Genomic DNA, 22,146 nt, shown 5'->3' with positions numbered 1-22,146 from the left:
ATCTTTCACCATCAGCCTGCCATCTTTCATATGCATTGCTTTAAAGTTAGTTTGATCCTGACATCTTTAATCCTAATATAATTTCAGAATTAAATATCTGATGTGCAATAAAGTTAGCTTTTTTCATGAATCTTTTTTTTATTCTAGGTTAGCTTATTAAGGCAAAAAAGGGTGCATGTGAATTTTACAGGAAATTAATTTGATCTAAAAATACTTCCTGAAATACTTTTTTAAGTAAATAGAATGTGATGTGCAAATACTAGACTGTTTGAAACTGTTTTTCTCTGAGGCAAAGAAATACAATCAGAACTCATTCTATTTTTATTCTCATTATTTCATCACTGAGGTGAGACAACACAATACAGGATAGCAACTTTCAAGTCAAAGATAAGTCACACGTGAATCGGAGTATTTAAATCCTACATCACAATGGAAAATATGTTGGTGGAGCAAAACTCTTCCCAGCCAGTTTTGTGCCATTTCTTCTGGCAATCATAAACTAAATTCGGAGTTAGTCGTACCTGCATCATAGTCAAGATGTTTGGCATGAGTCTTTTATTTAGCAACCATCTTTAAGCTTCTGAATTTACAATGCTTTTTTAATTTCTGCTTTTCAGCTCTTGCAAAAAGGATTTTTTTTGACCTAGAAAGTGCCAGAACAGATTGGAGTGCTTTTGTCCTTCTTACAATACCTTACCTTACTTTGGTCATGGTAAAGAAAGGAGTGCTTTTGTCCTTCTTACAATACCTTACCTTTCTTTACCTTGACCAAAGTTTTAATTGTTTTTGGTTTTATTGTTGTATCTCATAGCAGGAATCAGCGTCTGATCTTTTGCTAGAATAGACAACTGCCGAATTTTTAGGTAATGGTACAGCTGTAAATATGTACGTGCACTGTTTGGAGAAATTAATCAGGGTTTTACGTTAAATGCTATTTTTAATTGAAGTAGGAAGGTTAGAGTTTATAAATATGAAAACAGTTCAATTTTAGATTCACAGTAGTGTTAAAATAGCTAACTATCAGCCTTATTGAACTAAAGCATCATAGTGATCTTAAGCCTTTCACTGAGTAAACAGGGAGGAATTTCTTTGTTCTTGTTCTGTTTGAAGATGGGAAGAAACAGCCATCTTAAAGATCCTTGTAAAGAGCACATTATATGGCAATTTTATTATTCTGCTTTATTTAAATTTCTAACACTGTTTTCAGTGGGAATTTCCTCATGTTTTTTTTAAAAAAAAAAAAAACAAAAAAAAAACTTCCACGTTCTGGTAGTGGATTAAGCACTGATGCTTTAATAAGCTGTGAAAGGAAAATTTGATTTTTGTGATTGAATCTTCTCTTTGAGGGTAAATTGTTTCTGTCTAAAAAGCTTATCAGTCTTTCATGATGTTTTTTTTGTAGGACAACATAAAACCACTTGGATTAAAGTAGAAAATGGTAGCAAAATGTAGAACAGTGACAATGAACTTGTGGAGAATAGATATGTTTAAAATGAGGGAGATGTTAATAATTAAGAAAGGAAAAAAAACAGGAGCTTTTCATAAAAAATAAGAGGTAGAACAAAGAGAAACTACAAGAACATTTGCTGGGTTGTTGCAGAAGTATCTTTTTGCAGACTGAATTTATAGTAATCACAATTTATCCTGTAATTGGTATTTGGGGAAATTAAGTTACACATTCAAAATGAGAGACTGAAGAGATTTAAATATACATATTTTAACTAAATGAAAGAATTACTTCTTAGCCTACACTAATAACGGTTAGCTTTGGCTTTCCAAATTAAGGAATTCTAACACAAGGATGTAACAGAAGGGCCAAGGTTTCAGTAATTATTATACATCTGTTAAGAATTGCTTTTAAAGGAATTTCTTGGTAACGGTGATAGTTTCCAACAGGTCTATAGGTGTGTATTTGTTGCAAAAGTTGGAAAAAAAGAAGCTGTCTTTATTCTGTGTTGTCCAAAGTTTCTTTGGATGTTCTCTGTGCAAGGGTTACAGTTTGGAGCTCTTACTTATTAGTTTCAACATTGGAAGACAATGTTCTAGAGAGATCTGCAAATTTTTAGTCTGACTTATGAAATGGTAGAAAATATCATAAATATTTTAACATTTCCCTTATGAAACAGTAAAAAAAAAAAAAAAAAGCTTCGTCTGGATTCCCCTGAGACACCTCCTTTTCTAGGAGAAACTTTGCTTTTTTTAACAATGCAAATATTTTTGTTTCTTCACTATAAGATTGCTGCTGTCATGTCAGGTTTTGAAGAAAGTTTAGGACCTGGAGACTTTTGTTACTGGTATAATATTTGTCTACTCTTCCTTGCCATGTATCAGGTTTGTAATACAAGTTCTAGGCATTCATCCCGGTTTCGTGCTGTGTTGCATTTTCATAGAAAATCCAATCTTGTCATGCATAAATGAAATTGTCACTTGCTCTGTTTAGATTTCAAGTCTTTTCATTAGAATTGCTGGTTGTTGTATTAAGCGTGTTGATCTTTCTCCTGGCAAAAACCAATTTAATAAAAACATGAGCAAACACTCGGAGATCGTATCTATAAGAGTATTACCCTGCTGAGCTGACCGTGCTGTTCTGAAATATGAAATCTCTCCAGGCAGGATGCGGAGCTGATTGTTGTGGATGTGTCCTGGTAGGCAGGTGAGCGCTCCCCACGCTGCCACTTGAGCATCCCCCCTCCCCAGAGAAGAGAACTGGAAGGGCAGAAGTGAGAGAACTTGTGGGTTGAGATAAAGACTGGTAAACAAAGCTGTGCATAGAAGCAAAGCAAGGAATTCATTCACTACTTCCCACTGGCAGGTAAACATTCAGCCATTTCCAGGAAAGCAGGGTTCCATCACACACATTGGTTACATAGGAAGACAAACATCATTTATGAAAACATTGCTGCCCTCCTTCTGCTTTTCTTCAGCTTTTATTGCTGAGCCAATATCCCTTTGGTCAGTTTGGATCAGCTGTCGTGGCTGTGCCCTCTCTCAGCTTCTTGTGCACCTCCAGCCTAATCACTGGTGGGACAGCATAAGAAACAAAGACACTGACTCAGTGTAAGTACTGCTTAGCATCAACTGAAACACTGCTGTGTTATCAGCACTGTTTTCATCACAAATCCAAAACATAGCACCATGCCAGCTGCAATAAAAAAAAAAAAATAACTGTATCCCAGCCAAAAAGAGAACACTGGTGGAGGTAAATGGGTCACTGAAGTTCTTCATTTTTTTTTTTCGATTGTGGGACATGCTCTGCTCTTGCTGCATTGCAATTGCATCTTCCTCTTGCATCTTTTTTATAGCCTATTGGCTTGATAAAAGCCAGCTCCAGCAGTGGCTGGTTTGGACCTGTGCGTGTGTTGATTTGTGTGTTGACAGGGAAGGATGCTGAAGGACAGCTGACTGCTGTTTCTTCTCTGTGGGAAGACCAAACAAAACATGCTGGTTTTTAGCTGTTGAGTAGGCCAGACAGTCTCTTGGAAAGTCTAACAGTTGGCTTTTAAAGTTTTTTGTTGTTTTTTTTTTTTGTTGTTTTCAATGCATATTCTTACATGGTTACTCTCATTGATGTGTAGGAGAGATTGATTCCCAAATTTAAAGCCATAATACTTACTCATTTTGAAGGGGGGAGAAGGGAGAATATATACACAGAAGTGGGGATGTTCTAATTGTGAAAAATGTTTATATACTGTTTATTGTGGACGTCATGGAATGTTTATTCCATCCGGCTTTGAGATTTGTATTCTGGGACAGGCTTCTGTGCGGTGTCCTGACCTCTGCAATCGCAAGGCTTGGTAGTGCAAGGCTATAGATTGTTAGGCAAATAGGATTTTATAGATGGCTGCCATTGTGCTAGCCACATATTGAGGTTTTTGTTGTTTTGCAGAGTGACAGAAAGCCTGGCTCTGACACGTTACATTCCTAAATGTCTGTCACCCTTAAAGAGAGATCTGAGTGCACTTGACTTTTTGGTTGGCTGATTTGCATATTTAGTTTTGTTCTCACAACTCACAACCATAATGCCTTCATAAAAGAAAGTCCATTTGGGGGGTTATTTAGATTTTGTGTTTTTGTGTTTAATTTTAGCATGATGCATCATAACCTCATGAGTGTTGAAGGGAAGCAGAGTTCCTGCTGTTGAACAAAACGAGATAATTGCTTTAACTGTTTGATACCTTCTATAATGGAAAACTGATTAAAATGTCATTTTCTTGGGGGGTAATTTACCGTTTTGCTGGAATTCTGTGGCTACCTTGAGCTCTGCTAGATGTGGTCATGCAAGATCTTGGAAAGAGTTTAAACAAGAAAAAGGTACAAGCAATAATGCAGACAAGAAAGGGTTTCTTATTTCTTATTATTGCTCATTATCTTAATCGTTTTTGCTTCGTAGTTCTAAGTACATTTTGTTAAAAGAATTCACAGTTTCTGAATCATTCTATTTGATAATACCCAGTGTATTTTAAATATTTTTATTTTCTCTACTTAGAAAGAAGTTAAAACCAGACGGCATATACCTTGTGCAGACCATAAACAAGCTGTCTGTGAACTGATGAGGAATCAGATGTGAAGTTGTATCTAGGTAATAATTCGTGATTTTTTTCATTTTTTTGTCAGGGCCACACTTGTGTCAAAATTGCTGTTTCTCCAGTTCACTTTTGGAGGTAGAGCTACCTAATCAATTACGTGTCCTTATTGTCTTTTGTTGACTGTCAGGGCAGCTTGCTTAAAGATGGATCGCTGCTGGGCCCAAGGACTACTGCAATTGAAACCTTAGCAGTTTTGCTAATATCACAAGGACTTAAAGATCCTAACTGCAGAGAAAAATAATATACACTAATTATGGCAGACTTTTTAATGGCCTTTCCATTTTTATAGTCTGGGAAAGGGTCAGTGATTCAAAGGAATCAACCTCAGGTTTTCTGACTTTTAAAGTTAATGCTGCTTTTCTGAGTCATGCAAAGATACGATATCATCAGTGACTGAAAAACAAGAATAGATGTTCAACATATGTACCACTGGGGGAATTTCAGGATAATGGCAGGAAGTAGAGAGGTCACAGAATGCAAATCCAATTTCCAATTCACACTAAAGCTGTGTGAGCTAATAGGTTTAAAAAACATGCTCTGTTAATTTCCTATCTGGTTCTTCTAAGTCATTTATTTAGGTAATTATTTGTCCTGTGTTGTCAGTTGCTAAACATCTGTATGAGGGTTAGTTTACATTAATAAACAACTAGGACTTGGTCATCTGTTGCAGAAGAAATGTTTTCTCTCTATCAATCTACTTTGGTTTCCTCTAGAGATGGTAAAATACAATCAAATGTGTGGTGCCCCGCACCGGAAGGATTGTCAGCCCAAGAACCTCAGTAATGTGCTCATCCTATACAGCTCATTAGCTTGCAGGATTTATAGCTAGCCTGTATTTCACTGTACTAAGCAGATTGATCGGTTGATACGTCAGTTGCTCATTTTGCTAGCTAGGCTAGGCATTTGCCATCTGAAAGTGAACTTGTATGTATTGATTAGATATTAGTTCTTGATCAGTGATCTGTTCCTTTCATGCAGTTCAAGGCAGTTAGGATTGTGGGGCTTTTTGCTTGTTTGCTTTTAAGGGACGAAATGCAAGGCAGATTTTTGGCTTAGTCTTCAGAAAAAAAAAGTAGTTGTCATTTAAGTGGAGTAGATGCTATTAAATATATTTCAATGCAAGTGGCTTGTTGGGGGGGAGCATGCGCGTGTGCTTGTGCACGCTTGCCTGCATATAAGATGTTTGTTTTCCAGATTTGATACTGGATTCTTCCAGTGTCACTCACTCCTTTCTTCTCCTCGCTCTTCCTGAAATTGCCAGAGTATCTTATATTTTTAATGTAATCAAGGAACTTTTGATTTAGTCTTTTTTAACATATAGAAGACAATTTTTGAAAGATTACTGAGACTGTACTTGTAAGGATCTAATGTGCTTTAAAGTTTATTAGGAGATAAAGCTATATATATATACAGGTAAGAAATCAATTGCCTTCACAGCTTCACTAAATTTAGCTTCACTAAATTTTACATTTAATTTATTCTGTGAACTCTGCCTTCAAATCTGTGTTATGTTGTATATAGGAGTGTGAGGCTTAAGTGTCAGCAGAAATGAAATATGTGTTGGTCTCAAGGATAAAACCTCTAGATTCTCTTGTGAATATCAAACGAATTTAGACACCAGCACACCAGCTGGAGGAACTGGTCAGAGATTTGGTGGATGAAGAGCCTTTCCTGTATTGGCTACTCTTCCTTAAGGAGAAAGTTAATGAGTGTTTTGGGGAGGAGGCAGAACTCTACATATTGTAGGGAAAAAGTACTTTTAAAGTTGGGATGTTGAGCAGCTAGACTGTCCAGTCAGTTTTTTCTAATGCAAATAAGCATACATATTTGTATTTGTTAGACAATTAGATACTTGTACAAATTGTTGTCAGTTAATTGGATATTATAAAAAGAAGCTACAGTATGTCTTGGTTAACTTTATTAGAGATTTCTTGTTGAGTCTCTTCATTTTTCAGTGAGATGATCTGATATAAAAACAGATACTCTTCAATATTTACATGTGGAGTTTGCAGTAGACTGGAGAAATGTTTTGGGGATTTCTGTTAATGAACAACTGCAAAAAGAATGATTTGCAGCAGTTTGCATAAAGGGAAGAAAAGGAGTCAGTTATGAAAACATCTACAAATGAAAATATATTTTCAAATAAGAGCAGGGGAAGTATCAATCTGCTCTACTATTGAAAAGAAAATAAAATATTTCACAATTTCTTATAAAAATAAGCAAAGTAGGTGTTGCAAAGTGTATTAAATACAAGCTTGTAAATGAAGTGGCATAGGTGATGAAGTATCTGTACAAATTATTGGATATATTTGGAAACTTTACATTGCTAAGAATTATCACATGCAAAATCTGCCGTTAACTTAGATTTTCGTAAGATTTATAATGAAGTTATTTGATTGACTGAACAGATGCATGCATTTTGGGAAATAAAACGACTCAACATTTTTATGGTTGGGGTTCAATACTAAAAAATCTTTTTTTAAGGTATTAATAAAGGATAATTATGGAAAGGAATAGTGTTAGATTTTTGACAGAACACTCATAGTAATCAATATAATACATTTCAAAGCAAGAAAACTCTTACATTTAAACTTTTTTTTGTCATTCCTCTTGACCCAGGCAAGTTTGATTTGATGTTTAATTCATAAATGTCATCCCTATCTCCTTGCCATGTTATTACCTTCTGTGTCACTGGCTCAGCTTTTTGTCTCCTGAAATGCATTCTCTCATTTCCCCTTAGAATCTACATCAGGTTCTTCTGATTTCTTTCATTTCTTGAAACCTTTTTCTCCAGCATTTTCACAGATCTATTCCTGCCACAATTACTTTTCTTCTCTTAGAGAAAACCAGCAAAAGGTTATTGTCTGTTCTTTCAGAGTTTTAATAGTTGATGGGTATAAGGATCTTTTCCCATTAATCAAAACCATCCATTGAATTAGCTTACCGGTTTTTCCTGCTTCCAACTACGCTTATTTTTCTTATTTTTCAAATCTTGTATGCCGATGTCTTACCTGTCTTACCTATTCCTAAAATCACAAAAATTAGTTTATTCTGTGATGATCCCCCACCTAGTTAGATGCCCAAACCAATCAGATAAATATTGTACAGTTTCCTGATGCCAACCAATTTAAATAAGTGATTTATGTACGTAAATATTTTTTTTTCTAAAGTGCACACATTGTGTGTTACAGGGAAAAAAAATCTGACTTGCCACTGAGATGGATAAGATTAGCTTAACTGTGTTGGATGCATTGGAAACAGAATCTAAATTCTGATTCTTCAGTAGCTCTAAGTATGAATTGCAAGAAGGAGCATTTAAAATGCTGTTTTTAGTGAAGTTTTTCCACATAGTTGCATTCCCAGCTAATGTTTCCTCTCAACATGTAAGTGTGTTTTGGTGTGGTGGTTTTGTTTTGATAACCCTGATCACTGGGAAGGCAGTGCTGGGTTATGTTACAAAGGACTCAGTACTGTGTGAACCCAGCTGGGTGGCTTCTGCTCGGGAGCTCGTTAGTGTATGGATGTTAAGAAGCACAGGCAGATCAGATGTGCAATTTCTACAAACTTACATAGGCATGTTCTACAGGAATCCTTTTTATTTACTACTGAGAGCTAAATAAGAAATAGGGGTATGGTTACATATTTCCCAATGAGAGTCTAGCCTTACCGTTTTTCATTTAATCCGTAAAGACAAAAAATAGTCCTGGAAATATTTGTGGTGTGTGTGTGCACTACAGCAAAACCATTTGTTCCTTCAGAGAATCTGGCTTTCAAATTTATTGTCAGTTCATATGTTTCATGATTTTCCAGTTCATAGATCTTTATTTTAAAGAAAGTTTTCCTAGAATTTGCTCTTAGATAAGTATTGAAGTTTGCTTCTAGCTTTGCTTCCTCAACTCCCAGGTCGTGAGAGATGTGGTGTGGTGGGTTTGCCTTAGCTGGCTGCCAGGTGTCTGCCCAGTTGCTCTCCCACTCCCCCACGTCAATGGGATGGGGGAAAAATAAGATGGAAAATGCTCGTGGGCTGAGGTCAGGGCAGGGAGATCACTCATTAGTTACTAGCATGAACAAAACAGACTTGATGTGGGGAAGATTAATTTAATTTATTGCCGGTTAGAAATACAGTAAGGTAGTGAGAAAGACAAAAGTCCTCTCCGTAGGCTGCACTGCGTGTATGTGCTCTGATGTGGTCTTGCACGGACGGCAGGAGAGCAACCTGGTCCACCATGGTCCCCTCCATGGGCTGCAGGGAAACGTCTGCTCTGCTTGACAGGGCTCTGGATAATATAAAGCCCTGTTTTCAAAAGAAGGTCGGACCAGATGGTCTCCAGAGGTCCTTTCCAACCTAAGTTTTTCTATAGTTCTGTGAATCTGCCTCTCTGATACTCTAACAGATATGGGGAAACAGACTAGGGAGGCTGTAGCACTGCTAACAATTTCTTGAGAATAATAGCCCTGGCTCCTATAATCTGATCCATTCCTCAGAGCAAAATGACTACACTTTATTAAGAAGGAAACTGGAGGGGAGGGCAGTTCAGGAGAAAGCAGAGCCTGAGCTTTTCAGAGCGGGGATGTGGCAGCTCACTGTGTGAATTTGAACATGAGCATCCAGGAGTTGAACAGGTGAAGAAACTTAGGACAAAAAAAAGGAACAAGGAGAGAAAAGGCAGTACTGCGTGAATGTGCTATACACTTGGTATACTAAACAGTTTAGTAAGTATGAAGTGCATTCATGTTATGTGGTACAGCCTGTAGGGCAGAAGGACTCAAGGTGCAGAAAGTCTTCTCTGGTGGTGTGAATGGCCCTGGGTTATTGAGCGCAAGAAGAGAACTGTCTGAAAGTAATGGGACTCTGAGGAGGAAGGTGTACCAGGAAATTCCTGAAAGTTTCAAAATTTGAGTTACCTGAAGAAGCAGGTGCACCACTACCCTCCCCTTAAATACCCAAGAGAAGAAAAGGTAGGAAAAAAGAGTTTGGAGCGTGTTTTAATACAGTCATTTGATCATAAAAAATAGGCTATTTAAACTCAGCAAGATGAAAGGCCTTTCTCCAAGTTGAAGATTTTTTGTTGTTATTTTTCATTGTTTCAAGGAAGTTGGAGTGTCTAAGCAGATGGATGTTTCCTGTGCCTTGGTCATCCATCAAGACATGCTTGGCATTGTGGTTGCTTTTCTTTTTTAGTATCATCTTTTTCTCCTGAAAGGAAAGTTAGTTCTGTCCTGAGATTGTTCTGGATCGTTCCATTAGCTGACTACTGCAACTGTCAACATAATTTCTGAGTTAAGATGTTTTTTTTCCACTGTAGTCTATAAAGGAAATTAAGGGCATCTCTAAAATGTCACTGTCATGTATTGCATGATATATACAGTATGTCAGGTTTCGTTTTGAAATATGACATGGAAAGGAAATTGTCAGAAAACCTGCATCTCTGCTTTAGTGTGACACTAATTCTGCCAGATCAAGTATTACTGCAGCCAATATCTTTTTTTTAATATAACTCTTAGATGCTTGTAGAAGATGACTGCTTTATAGAGGAGGTTTAATACCTTTATCCCTGGTTTAAGATGGGGAACACTGATATAAAGAAGGGAAGTTACTTGCCCCTCATCACTCACAGAATCATTGACAGAACTAGGGTTAGCATCTGTGTCTTCATTAAGCGATAATTTAGTGATAAGTTTTCAAAAGTAGTGTAGTGTTTGGGAGAATCACAGACTGGCTGAGGTAGGAAGGGACCTCTGGAGGCACCTGGTCCCACCCCCATCCAAGCAGGGACACCCAGAGCAGGCTGCCCAGGACCACGTCCAGGCGGCTTTTTGAAGATCTCCAAGGAAGAGACCCCAGAGCCTCTCTGGGCAGCCTGTGCCAGGGCTCGCGCTCTCGCTCTCTCGCGCTCTCTCGCTCGCTCACACACACACACACGTTCCCTGATGTTTAGACCAAACCTCCTGTGTTTCAGTTTGTGTCCATTGCCTCTTGCTCTAGCACTGGGCACCACTGAAAAGAGCCAGGCTCTGTCCTCTGTGTACCCTCCCTTCAGTCTGTTGTAGACTTTGATAAGATCTCCACCCCCATCTCCAAGCCTTTTCTTCTCTAGGGTGAAGAGTCTCAGCTCTCACAGCCCTTCCTCATAGGAAAGGTGCTCCAGTCCCTTTGATCATCTTTGTGGCTTTTTGTTTGACTCTCTCCAGTTGTTCCATGTATCCCTTGTACTGGGGGGGGCATAACTGGACCCAGCACTCCACATATGGCCTCACCAGTGCTGAGTAGATGGGAGGGATTGCCTCCCTTGATCTGCTGACAACACTTTATCTATTGAAGTCCAGGATAGCAGTAGCCTTTCTTGTGGCAAGAGCACATTGCTAGCTCATGTTCAGCTTGGTGTCCACCACGACTCTCAGGTCCTTCTCTGCAGAGCTGCTTTCCAGGTGGGTGGCCCCCAGCATGTCCTGGTGCCTGAGGTTGTTCCTCCCCAGGGGCAGGACTCTGCACTTCTCCATGTTGAACTTCATGAGATCTTGTCAGCCCACCTCTGCACCCTGTGAGGGTCCCTGTGGATGGCAGCATGGCCCTCTGGTGCATCTACCATTCCCCCTGGTTTCATGTCACCTGCAGACTTACTGTGGGTACACTCTACCTGCATCATCTGGATTGTTAATGAAGATGTTAAACAGGGCTGGACCCAATATTGACCATGGGGTACTCCTTTTGTTATTGGCCTCCAACTAGACTTTGCACCTTTGGATTAGACCATTCAGCCAATTTTTGATCCACCTCACTGCTCACCCAGCAGCTTTGACAGCTTCTCTGTGCGAATCTTACGGGGGGCAGAGTCCTTACTGAAGTCTAGGAAGACAATATCCCCTGCTTCCCCCTCATCCATCAGGCTGGTGACTTCATTGCAGAAACTTAGCAAGTTGGTCAGCCATGACTGCCCTTTGATGAATTCATGCTGATTTCGGATGATTTTCTTCTCCTTCATGTGCCTGGAAATGGTTTCCAGGATTAGCTGCTCCATCGCTTTTCCAGGGATTGAGGTGAGGCTGACCAGCCTGTAGTTCCCTGAGTCTTTCTTCTTGCCATTTTTGATGGTAGGAATGACTTTTTTTTCTTCCAGTCTTCAGATACTTTTCCCTGTCACCATGATCTGTCAAGGATCAAGAGTGGCCTTGCAGTGAGGGAGGTGAGATTGTATTTAATGGAAAACATCTGTTTTTTTCTCTTTAACATGAGTATCGTATTACCTACAAAAAAAATTGTCTCAATATGTGTAATTGTCTCTATCCAGATTTTGATTATCCCAACTAAAGAAAATAGATTGCTTTGTGCCATTGTCTGTTTAACCAGCTGTAAGCCATGTTGGACAGATTGTATGGAATACTGATTAATGATACAGGTTTGGGGTGATTAGTCAAGTGTGTAACGAGGTCCATAGCTTCCAGTGCATTGTAGAGATGCCATTGATCAATATAACCACACAATCTGTAGTGTCTCTTGCTAAGTAAATCCCAACTAGTGGGGAAAAGTGGTGTAGTCCCTGAAAAGCTGTGGCAACAGTACACAGCTGTGCTTATTTTTGTGGGATACTTAAATTTAATCGAAGGATTTGAGGCTTTTTCCCTTTTTTTATTTTTGTCCCTGTGATAAATTTGGGAGATTGTATTTCCACATGTGCTTTAAAACGTGTTTCTTTCATATTCCCACCGTCGAAGGACAGGAGGCAGAATAGCTTGATGAATTTTGACAAAAAGCATGCTGTTTTATAAAGTGTTACTAGACCAAGCTGTCAAATATTGAAGATTGTATATGCTTGTTTTGTAGAATGTTGAATATATATTTTTATATGAAGTCAGCACTGGTCAAATACTGTCTTTTTTCAGAGAATGCTGAAAATACAGAATATGTTTGACTCTCATATCACATTTTTATGTAGTAATTCTGTCACTGGAATGTTCCTTTTAATACTATGTCCTGAACTGTCACCAACAGCTGCTCACCGCTTTGAGGCTATGTAGAGTAAATTCAGATTGTAGAGCAGAATTGGTTCTTGTTTTCTTATGAATGAGCCTGCTTTCTTTTTTTTTTTTAAGAGCAATAACATGACGTGATTTATTTACTTACTATTATTGTTCTGTTAACATTTCTGTAAATATTTTTTCTAACTTACAGGTAGCAGCTCAATTCCAAATTTCTTTCACATCATGAAGCGACAGTTTACTGAGACAGAGTGGGGTGTAATCAAGTCTATGAATAATGAATGGATGCAGCTGGATATGTTTCATCGGCACTGGGTAATGTATTTCTTCTCTATTTAAAGACTGCAATACTATAACCTGCAAATTCTTCTTTTGTTATTATTTTCATTATGATAAAATTGTATACGTTTATAGGTACAAAAGATAACCTCCATATGATTATGTAATGTCAGAATAATTTGTAAGAACACTACTACAGATGACATTTCTAGGATTTATGACTAGTTTTAAACACACAGAACAAAGTAAAGGGTTTTTATCTGTATGTACCATTTAGTAATTCTAGTTGCCTATTCATTGTTACACAATAACTTAGGTAATAACAAGGCTGATAACTTTTTTTTTCTTGGTAACTGTGTCAGTCTACCCTCACATTTACAGTGGTTTAAGCCTTAAATTTATGTGGCCTACATTGTCTGCTCCAAAATAGTGTTTACAGAGAAGTTTGATTGACAACAGCCAGTATGAACAGTCCATATTCTGAAAACAACATTTTATGTTATAGGCCCTAAAAGAAAGCTTTCTAAAGGCTATTGGAGTTGGAATTGGCTTTAACTTGCAAAGAATTGAATTTAATGTGTCTCCATTGCAACTGGAAATAGGGAAGGTGTATAAGGAGACACAAATGTTGCTGGATGGAGATAAAGAAGAAGAGTGGACTTTCGAGGTAAGAAATCTTCAAAATAATTTCTTTTTAATAATAATAGCCAGTCTCAATGCCTTAATCAAATTGCACATTTGATGTCTTAATTGCAGCTTCACACCTTTATTTTGTATAACCACATTGCAAAGATACAAATCAAAGCAAAGGATATAAATCAGCAGCATCTAAAAATATTTCTGATCACAGAAGCACCCCAGAGAGTATATTCATTATAATGGCTTCTTATTTTTTCTGTTCCTTGAGTACCTTTCTGGCACTCAAGGGAACATCCTAGAGCACACAGGAAGTGCAGTAAAGTGTATATTCAGGCCTGACTTCTGAATAGTGTCTAAAATGTTGAAGTTCTTCCTCAGTTGCTTGAGAATGAGACTAGCAATTAACTCCATTAGTTAGCATTTATGTTAAATGCTTGAAATGGAGAATGTGTCTTCAGCTGTTTGTTTGGTGTATTTGTCTTTCTCTGCCTGCTTGTATAGACAATAAGCAATGGGGTTTTGTGGGTTTGGAGTTAAGGTGTGCTGGCTGGCTGTTGTGTGTGGGAATGGATAGATGCAAAAAAAAAAGCCTTTATTTGAAACATTAATGTGGGCTCAATCTTCAATCTTGAGTGCAGGATTTTGTTTGGTTGTGGTTTTGCTTGCTTGTTTTTTCTTTCTTGAAAGTTACTGAGACTTGCTAGTAAAACATCCATGAAAATGACCAATGGCATCTAGTGTGGGTTTGAGGGGTGGGGAGAGAAAGAACTGAGAGGTACTGTAATCTTATATTATTTAATTATCGTAAGAATCCAAGCTACGAAAAAAAAAAACCTCACAAGAGCACCCCGGAGTGCTCTTTGTCTACCACTGAACAGAAGAATTGCAAAAGACATTGTGACTTTAAAGTTTTTTATAAAGGGCATCTTGCTTCAGGTTGTCCCTATCTCTGTCTGCTTTAAGTTTGTGCAGCAGGCATATAGCTGACTGCCTACTGACTTTGCAATTCTATTTCACAAAATAGTCAAGCACACTTTTAATTTGAGTACTCAGCTTCCAGTACACTTGGAAACGTTTACATTTTGAAAATGTGTACATTGTTGGACACAACTGTCCCAGTAGAGCTTGTCAAAATAAGTTTTCTGGTATGTACTGGTTTTATGTAGTATACAAGTACATTTATGATAGTAAAAAAAAAATAAATAAATAAATATATCAGTAACATTTAACTTGTGGCATAAGATGACCTTCACAGTTAATTTCTTTCAGCATTTCTAGTTACATTTGGATTTCTATTACTTTAAAAGTCTACCCATGCTAAATCAGTTCTCATACTAATATTGCCATGCTCTCTAGGAACTGACCATGTCATGAAATCCACCAGTGGGAATTACAGACTGGCAAAAAAAAAAATCTTAGAAAAGATTGTGACATGCCGTATAATAGGACTGTTGTCTGTCTTAATGCTAACGGTATCATTGTCAAAGAAGCATCTATCTCTTTTGACTGACGTCTGAATCTCCGAATTTTGGTCTTCAATGGCATGCTGGTTGTTGATTGACTAAAATAGCTTGAAGTTGATAATGCAAATAACTCCCTGTATTACTTAAATGCTTTTTTTTCCTTTATTAGTCGATAATTACTTCTAGAAGCTTAATTTAATTTTTGTCTGAGGAATGTCTCATCTCCTATGTTCACCTCCTACTTCCCAAGAGCACAGCCTTATAACTAGGCAGATTGTAGTATCTCAAAGAAAGGATTTATTATCAAGTTTAATTTAAAATATTAGCTCTGTTGGGTATAATTTCTTTTAAATATCAACATTAATTAAAATGAAATTGGAAAAAAAAAATCACTTTTTCAGTTACCTATCCCAGCCTAAAATTAGGCATCACCTTACATTTAAAAAACACTCAGGAGAAGAAAAAATTGTGTGCCCGTTTTGTTACTTACAGAATTCTTATTTTTATTTGATTATTTGGCCTTGAACCAAACTATTGAAATAACTTGTTACCAGAAAACACTAATTTTGAGAAATATGGGGGAGTCATCCAAGGGGATGGGATTACCTTCAACTCTACTGGAGGTAATAGGACAAAGAGTAAAGTAGAACATCATTCAGAAACATTAAATTTTAAGATATGTCTGCTATCTGTGTTAAGTATGATTTGTTCATATAAGCAGTGTATGCTTTGCTCATTTTAAAAAAAGAATAATTTGTTTAGTAACAATTAAAAAATATAGTAGTCAAGTGAAGAGCGATTTAGTATTTGTGTGAGGTTTTTAATTTAGCATGGAGTCATTACTCTTGATTTTTTTTATTTTTAATATTATTATATTGAATAGTTCTTTATGCTCCAGTTAGTACTTCTGAAGAAAATAATCTTTCAGAATGAAGTACTAGTTAATATTAATAAAAGTGAAGGAAGTGGGTCAATAAAAATTCTGGTAATTTTTATAGTTTAAAGAGAAATATATGTCTACAATATATATTTGTAGCAGACTTGTTCTATGGAAAAAAAAACCTGATATGCAAAAACTTAAGTGCATTTGTGACTTCTTAGTCACAATTTTGTTTCTCAGGAATGATGGTTGGATAGCACTTACTGGAGCCTCTATTAAAGAATTTTAAATAGGGAGCAAACCAGTTTCCCATCCCAGTTTTCATACAGGCAATTCATACAGGAAGCTCCCATTTGTCCTAATCTTCAGTCAGCATTTGAGAATCACCTGACATCACTGCTGCTGCACAAATCATTGTTCACATTTTTTCACAGCAAATATTTGTTTGGCTTGTCTATATGCAAACACTTCCAGAACATGGATTTCAAACTGGAATTACCTGGGTCAATTAGAAGCATATTTGGTAATTGTTGTTGGCATGCAGCAGTAATGGAGTCTTTCACCCTCAGGAAGATAAGTTCGTTCTGTTGTATTGTCAGGAATAAATAGGAATGAAATTTTTTGTTCCCAAGACTAGCTAATCCAACCAGGTTTACACAGCAATCAATTCTGCTGATTGGAGGTACAGTTTCCTCATAAGCTGTTCTGTTGAGTGAACCCAGACTGATTTGAATCCCAGACGCATCATTCTGTTAAGCCTTTGAAGTGAGGTAATTATAATTTTCATTGTGCCTTTAGTTGGAACAATTCAAGTAAGTTTGGTTCAGAGAAAAACAAGTTATGTTTTCTGTTTCACAGACAAAACAAATGTATCTTAACAAAACAAATCCTGTGTCTCAGAGGAGTTCCTGTACTGTCCTTTTTGTTTCCTGTACTACTCTTTCGGTTAATCTTCTATTTCTGTGTAAGAAGTTGAATTTGATTTGTAAGATGGTGTATGGATATGAATATGGAAGCTGGTTGGTTTTTTTGGTCTCTCTGCTGCATTATCTCCATAACGTAAGGGTTTTGCTGCTGTTAGCAGGAGTCAGGAAAGATCTCCTTCCCTTCTGTATTTGTTCTGGGCTTACATTTCTCCAAAGCAGTGAGGTGCCTAGTTCGTTACATTTTGTTATAAGATGCTGGGAACTGTTTTGTGATCTCTAATGTACTGAGGACATGTGAAGTAAATGAGAAGGAGCCTTCTGCATTGGGTGGGGTCTGCAGGAGAATGGTCCCCCTTACCTAAAGAGTCACCTCCTGTTAAATGATGCTTTGAGCTGACAGAAAATGATTTTGTTGACAATATGTAAGAGACTTTACATTATATACATTTATAGTTGCACAAACAATAACTAATACAAATACTCACTCTACAAACACAGGTTTCTGTGCATTTAGCTTAAAGCTGTAACACAGTTGTTTTCAGACTTTTAGCTGCAGATGTAGGCCGCTGTGTGCACAGTCTCATCAGTCTTCAACCTCTTGGACAGGCAAAAATTGAGGAAAAAAAGGTGGGGGGTGATTAAAGTGATAAAAACTGGATGTGGTGATTTTTCCATGTAGACAAGCACAGCACATTGCCATCCTGGAGCTATATAAATTGTTTGCCAACACTTGATAAAACATCTGATAGGCAATTTTTTGTTGCTTTTTGAATAAGTTTACAGGAACGTGTTATGCGTATGGATGATGAGGTAGCATTTTTATCCTTGGCTCATTTTCAGCCTTGTGACATATTAAGGGAGTAGAAAACTTGCTAAAATACTTCATAGCAAGTACAACTATAGCTTTTGCAATTATGAGAAATACAGTTTACGCTGCAGGTTTGTTGGCATTTCCTATGGGCATCAAATATTTCTCCTGATACAAAGTTGAAGTAATCAATCATTTTCTTAGTAGCACTTTGCAGAAAGACTAAGCAACATGAGCTTGATGTTTTGGTTTTAAGTGAGTGACAAAGTTTGCTGCTAAATCAATCAAATACATGCAACTCAGGTGCTGAAGTGATTAAAGTAAAAACACACTTGTACTCCCACACCAGCACGTATCTGCCAAGACACCCACATCTGTGCCAGTAGAGTCTTCCAGCCTTAGAGTTGTGCTACTACACATGAGTAGAGCAGCTGCTGTCTTGGCTGAGCTGAGCTGCGTAGATCTGAGCTGAGCATCTTGGCACCTGTTCTATATACAAGGCTACTGGGGAATCACAGAAATTGTATCCTTGCAATTGAAATCTTTGAAAATGCTATATAGCAGATGAGCTGTAGGAAGCCTGAGGCAGACTGACAGCATTATTTTAGAAGACATTTTGCTTAGATAAAATAAAAAAAAAAAAAGCAAACAACAACCTACCAGAAGAATGGGAGGACATCGTGATGCTTTCTTCATACAACATAGTGCGTTGGAGTATTTCCTGAGGAAGTGGAAATGGTTCTGTCATACCCTCCCAGAGAGCACCCAGACTAGTAGCTGATATTCAGATTAATGGTGACACCTAAATTGTTCATTTTTCTAGGTAAAATTCTTGCCTTCAGGAATTCTTCTATTCTTGATTTCCATTTTAGAAAGGTTGTGCAGAAATGACGTGAAAAGTTTTGGATACAGAACCAAAGGAAACATTTTTTCCTTCATTTAAAAAAAAAAGCCAACAGTTATGACTTGACCATAGAATAAACATTATTCAGAAGTAATAATATATAAAAGCAGATTCTTCTGAAAGTCTTTCTGAGGAGGAGGAGGACTTTTAAACAAAATCATTAAATTATATATATACTATTATAAAATATAGCTATTATGTTTAAAAACAGATTTTTATTTTTTTTTGTGGAAAATTGATTTGCGTTAACACAGAGCAGTGCTCAGACTGTCATGTCAGAAATTGTCATTGTGGTCTTATATAATGCTTGAAGCCAAGAGTGAGAGAGTCATTCATTTAAGTTTATGCTTACGTTGTTGCTGTTCCTAATACCCTCTAGAGAACATTCACAGTTCATCTCATCAAAAACAGATGGTTAAAATAGGTTGTATGTCTTGTGACTTAGAATGGACTGATAAAGGAAGACTAAAGTCACAAACCTGCATGTATAAGTCTGCAAAGGGGTGAGGTGATGCTAACCTATAGTAACTAGTTCAGCCCGGCTAACTGGATTTGTGTCCTTGAGCTCTCCAACAAACCTGCTAAGAAGGACTATTGCTTTCTGAATGTCATTATTTTAAAGTATTTTAAATAATGCTTTGGTGTTGTTCTGAACCATATTCTGACCGTGCATACAGTCTTTGATGGAAACAAGAGTAAAGGAAATGCTTCTACATTGCTGTTTTTCATCTTTACTAGGAAACCCGGTTAGATGACTATCATCATGTTGCAGTGGCTCTTGGGAAGCAGGAGGGATTTGGACAGCAACATTCTGATGTAAGAAATCAAGAAATATTTGCAGGTCTTGGTAACTAATCACTTGAACCCTAAGCTTAGCCTGATGCTTTATTTAAAACAGTCTATTGTCTCAGGTGTAGGGCCAAGGAAAAGAAAGCTTATCTTAACCACAGTGTTAACCAGCTTGTTCACTGGACTGTTACCTTTATTCCTATTGTGCCTATTTCAGAAAAGGGCTGGGAAGGACTTTGTTTAAAGAAATAGTGTGTAGATGTTATTTAGAAGAGGCACTTACAGCCTCTGTAAGATTCATGCAACTGTACTATTTGCCTTGCTGGAATTACACATGCAGGTAGCATACAGCAGACTGCACAGTAACAAGCTCAGAAAAACAAGCCTTTTTTTCTCTGAAATATAAATTTTCTTGAAGTGATGAAACTAATGGAGAGACTGTGACTCACTTATCTCCAGTATCTGAGCTTAATCTGGGTTTAACACTGGGAATTTTGAGTTGTTACAGCTTTTGTCCTTAAGTAGCATGAGTTTCTGGGAGGAGACTGAGTGCATGCACAACCCCAGTGATTGCTGGTTTTAAAAGGCATGCGAGTAGGCATTCCTCTATTAGAATAAATCCTGATGCTATCATCTCAGATAATCATGTCTGCTGTAGAATGTAGTAGTTTGTTTTTCCTTTTTCTGGATTTAAACATTCATTCTGTGGTGTTTGCAGGACTCCCTGTGCCTTGTTCTCTCAGGTTTCTGACCTGAGTCTCTAAGAAAAACTTGCTTTTTCTATGTGCCGTGTTACATGTTTCTATTAGTTAATGTATAGCCTAAATTAGAGACGATGACATTGGTCTTAACTGTAATACTTTCTCATTCAGTAACAATATGCAGTTTAAACTGGACGGGGAAGGTTGCAGGAAGACAAATTGAGATACATTAATTATGTAAAAATTGTGTTTTATGTAGGTGTGTTCCACAGAACCTAATCAACCGCAGTTTACATTATTGACTTTTGAAGATTTAGTCACGTCTGGTATTCCAATCGCACCCGAGGATTCTGCATATTGGGATAACTTTTGTTCTAAGCAGGAGAGTCCAGTGAAACAGAGTTCACATTCAGGATAAGAATGCTTACAAGCGGCGGTAAGGGGGAGGGAAGAAATTGTCAAAGCTCTCATGCTGTTCTTCGGGTTGTGGGAATACATATACATGTATAAATGAAAAGTGTTTTTCTTTATTTAAAATGTTTCCTTATTTAATAGTCTGATATTCACCTTTTCAAAATTGACATTCTTTATCAATATTTTAAAAAGATGCATGTTTCCTCGCTGAAGGAATTCTGAGTGAAGTCTAAGCTGATCACATGTTTCTTTGCTTCTCCATGCTGTGGCTTGGGTTGGAAGGGACCTTAAAGACCACGTAGTTCCAATCCCCTGCCATGGGCCGGAACACCTCCCACTAGACCAGGTTCAAAGCCCCATCCAGCCTGGCCCTGAACACTTCGAGAGATGGGGCATCCACAGCTTCTCTGGGCAACCTGTTCCAGGGCCTCACCACCTTTACAGGAAAGAATTTCTTCCTAATATCTAATCTAAATCGATCATCTTTTAGTTTAAGAACATTCCCCCTTGTTCTATTCATTATCTACCTGAGTAAAGAGTCTCTCTCCATCCTTTTTGTAAGACCCCTTTATATATTGAAATGCCGCAGCGAAGTCTCCCTGGAGCCTTTTCTCCAGGCTGAACATCCCCACTTCTCTCAGCCTTTCTTCATAGGAGAGGTGCTTCAGCGCTCTGATCATCTTTGTAGTCCTCCTCTGGACCCTGTTCTAACAGATCCACATCCTTCTTGTGCTGGGGCCTCTAGGCCTGGATGCAGCACTCCAGGTGGGGCCTCAGAAGGGCAGAGTACAGGGGGACAATCACCACCTTCCACCTGCTGGCCACTCCTTTGTTGATGCAGCCCAGGATGCAGTTGGCCTTCTAGGCTGCAAGCACCCACTGCTGGCTCATGTTGAGCCTTTCGACCATGAGAACCCTCAGGTCTTTCTCTCCAGGGCTGTTCTCCATGAGTTCTTCTCCCAGCCTGTACTCGTGTCTGGGATTGCCTCATCTCATGTGCAGCACCTTGCACTTGGACTTATTGAACCTCATTAGGTTCTCATGGGCCCACTTCTGCAGACAGTCCAGGTCCCTTCGAATGGCATCCCTTACTTCTTTGGTATCAACTGCACCACTCAGCTTGGTGTCATCTGCAAACTTGCTGAGGGTACACTCTATCCCATTGTCCATGTTGCTAATAAAGATATTAAACAGCACTGGTCCCAAGACAGACCCCTGAGGGGACACCACTCGTCACTGGCCTCCACCAGGACATAGAGCCATTCGCCACTACTCTCTGGGTGTGGTCATTGAGCCAATTTCTTATCCACCAGATGGTCCACCCTTTATATTGTTCCAATTTAGAGATCAGGATGTTGTGTGGGACTGTGTTACATACAGTAACACCCCTTCCCCCTCCAAATCTAGTTTAAAGCCCTGCTAATGAGTCGCGCTAGCTTGCTGCCCAAAATGCTCTTGTCCTACATGGTTAGGTGCACCCCATCGTATGTTACCATGTCCAGTCTTTCAAAATCACACCTGAGATCACAGAACCCGAAACCCTGAACATGGCACCAGCTACACAGCCTCCTCTTCTCCAGGCTAAACAACCCCAGCTTCCTCAGCCGCTCCTCGTAAGATGTGTTCTCCAAACCCCTCACCAGCTTCATTGCCCTTCTCTGGGCTTGCTCTAGCACCTCGATGTCCTCCCTGTAGTGAGGGGCCCAAAACTGAACACAATACTTGAGGTGCGGCTTCACCAGAGCCATCAGAGAATCACTGCTTCTTTGTTCCTTTTAAC

The 22,146-nt window shown here is 38.2% G+C and overlaps 1 protein-coding gene across 2 annotated transcripts in view; it reads left to right on the top strand.

Annotated features, from left to right (window-relative positions):
• AASDHPPT (aminoadipate-semialdehyde dehydrogenase-phosphopantetheinyl transferase) overlaps positions 1 to 20,484 on the top strand; it is a 28,732-nt gene extending 8,248 nt beyond the window's left edge. For both annotated transcript variants that reach the window (XM_040544130.1, XM_040544129.1), the window contains exons 3-6: positions 12,757 to 12,878; positions 13,348 to 13,509; positions 19,201 to 19,278; positions 20,212 to 20,484. In XM_040544130.1, coding sequence (XP_040400064.1) covers positions 12,757 to 12,878; positions 13,348 to 13,509; positions 19,201 to 19,278; positions 20,212 to 20,370 — 521 coding nt within the window. In that variant the 3' untranslated portion in view covers positions 20,371 to 20,484. The remainder of the gene's footprint in view (positions 1 to 12,756; positions 12,879 to 13,347; positions 13,510 to 19,200; positions 19,279 to 20,211) is intronic.
• The last annotated feature ends 1,662 nt before the right edge of the window (positions 20,485 to 22,146 follow it).

This window comes from Cygnus olor, chromosome 1, assembly GCF_009769625.2.
Source record: "Cygnus olor isolate bCygOlo1 chromosome 1, bCygOlo1.pri.v2, whole genome shotgun sequence".
NCBI classification, from domain to species: domain Eukaryota; kingdom Metazoa; phylum Chordata; class Aves; order Anseriformes; family Anatidae; genus Cygnus; species Cygnus olor.
The sequence above is the reverse complement of the archived record's forward strand: the minus strand, read 5'-3'. Positions and strand labels throughout refer to the sequence as shown.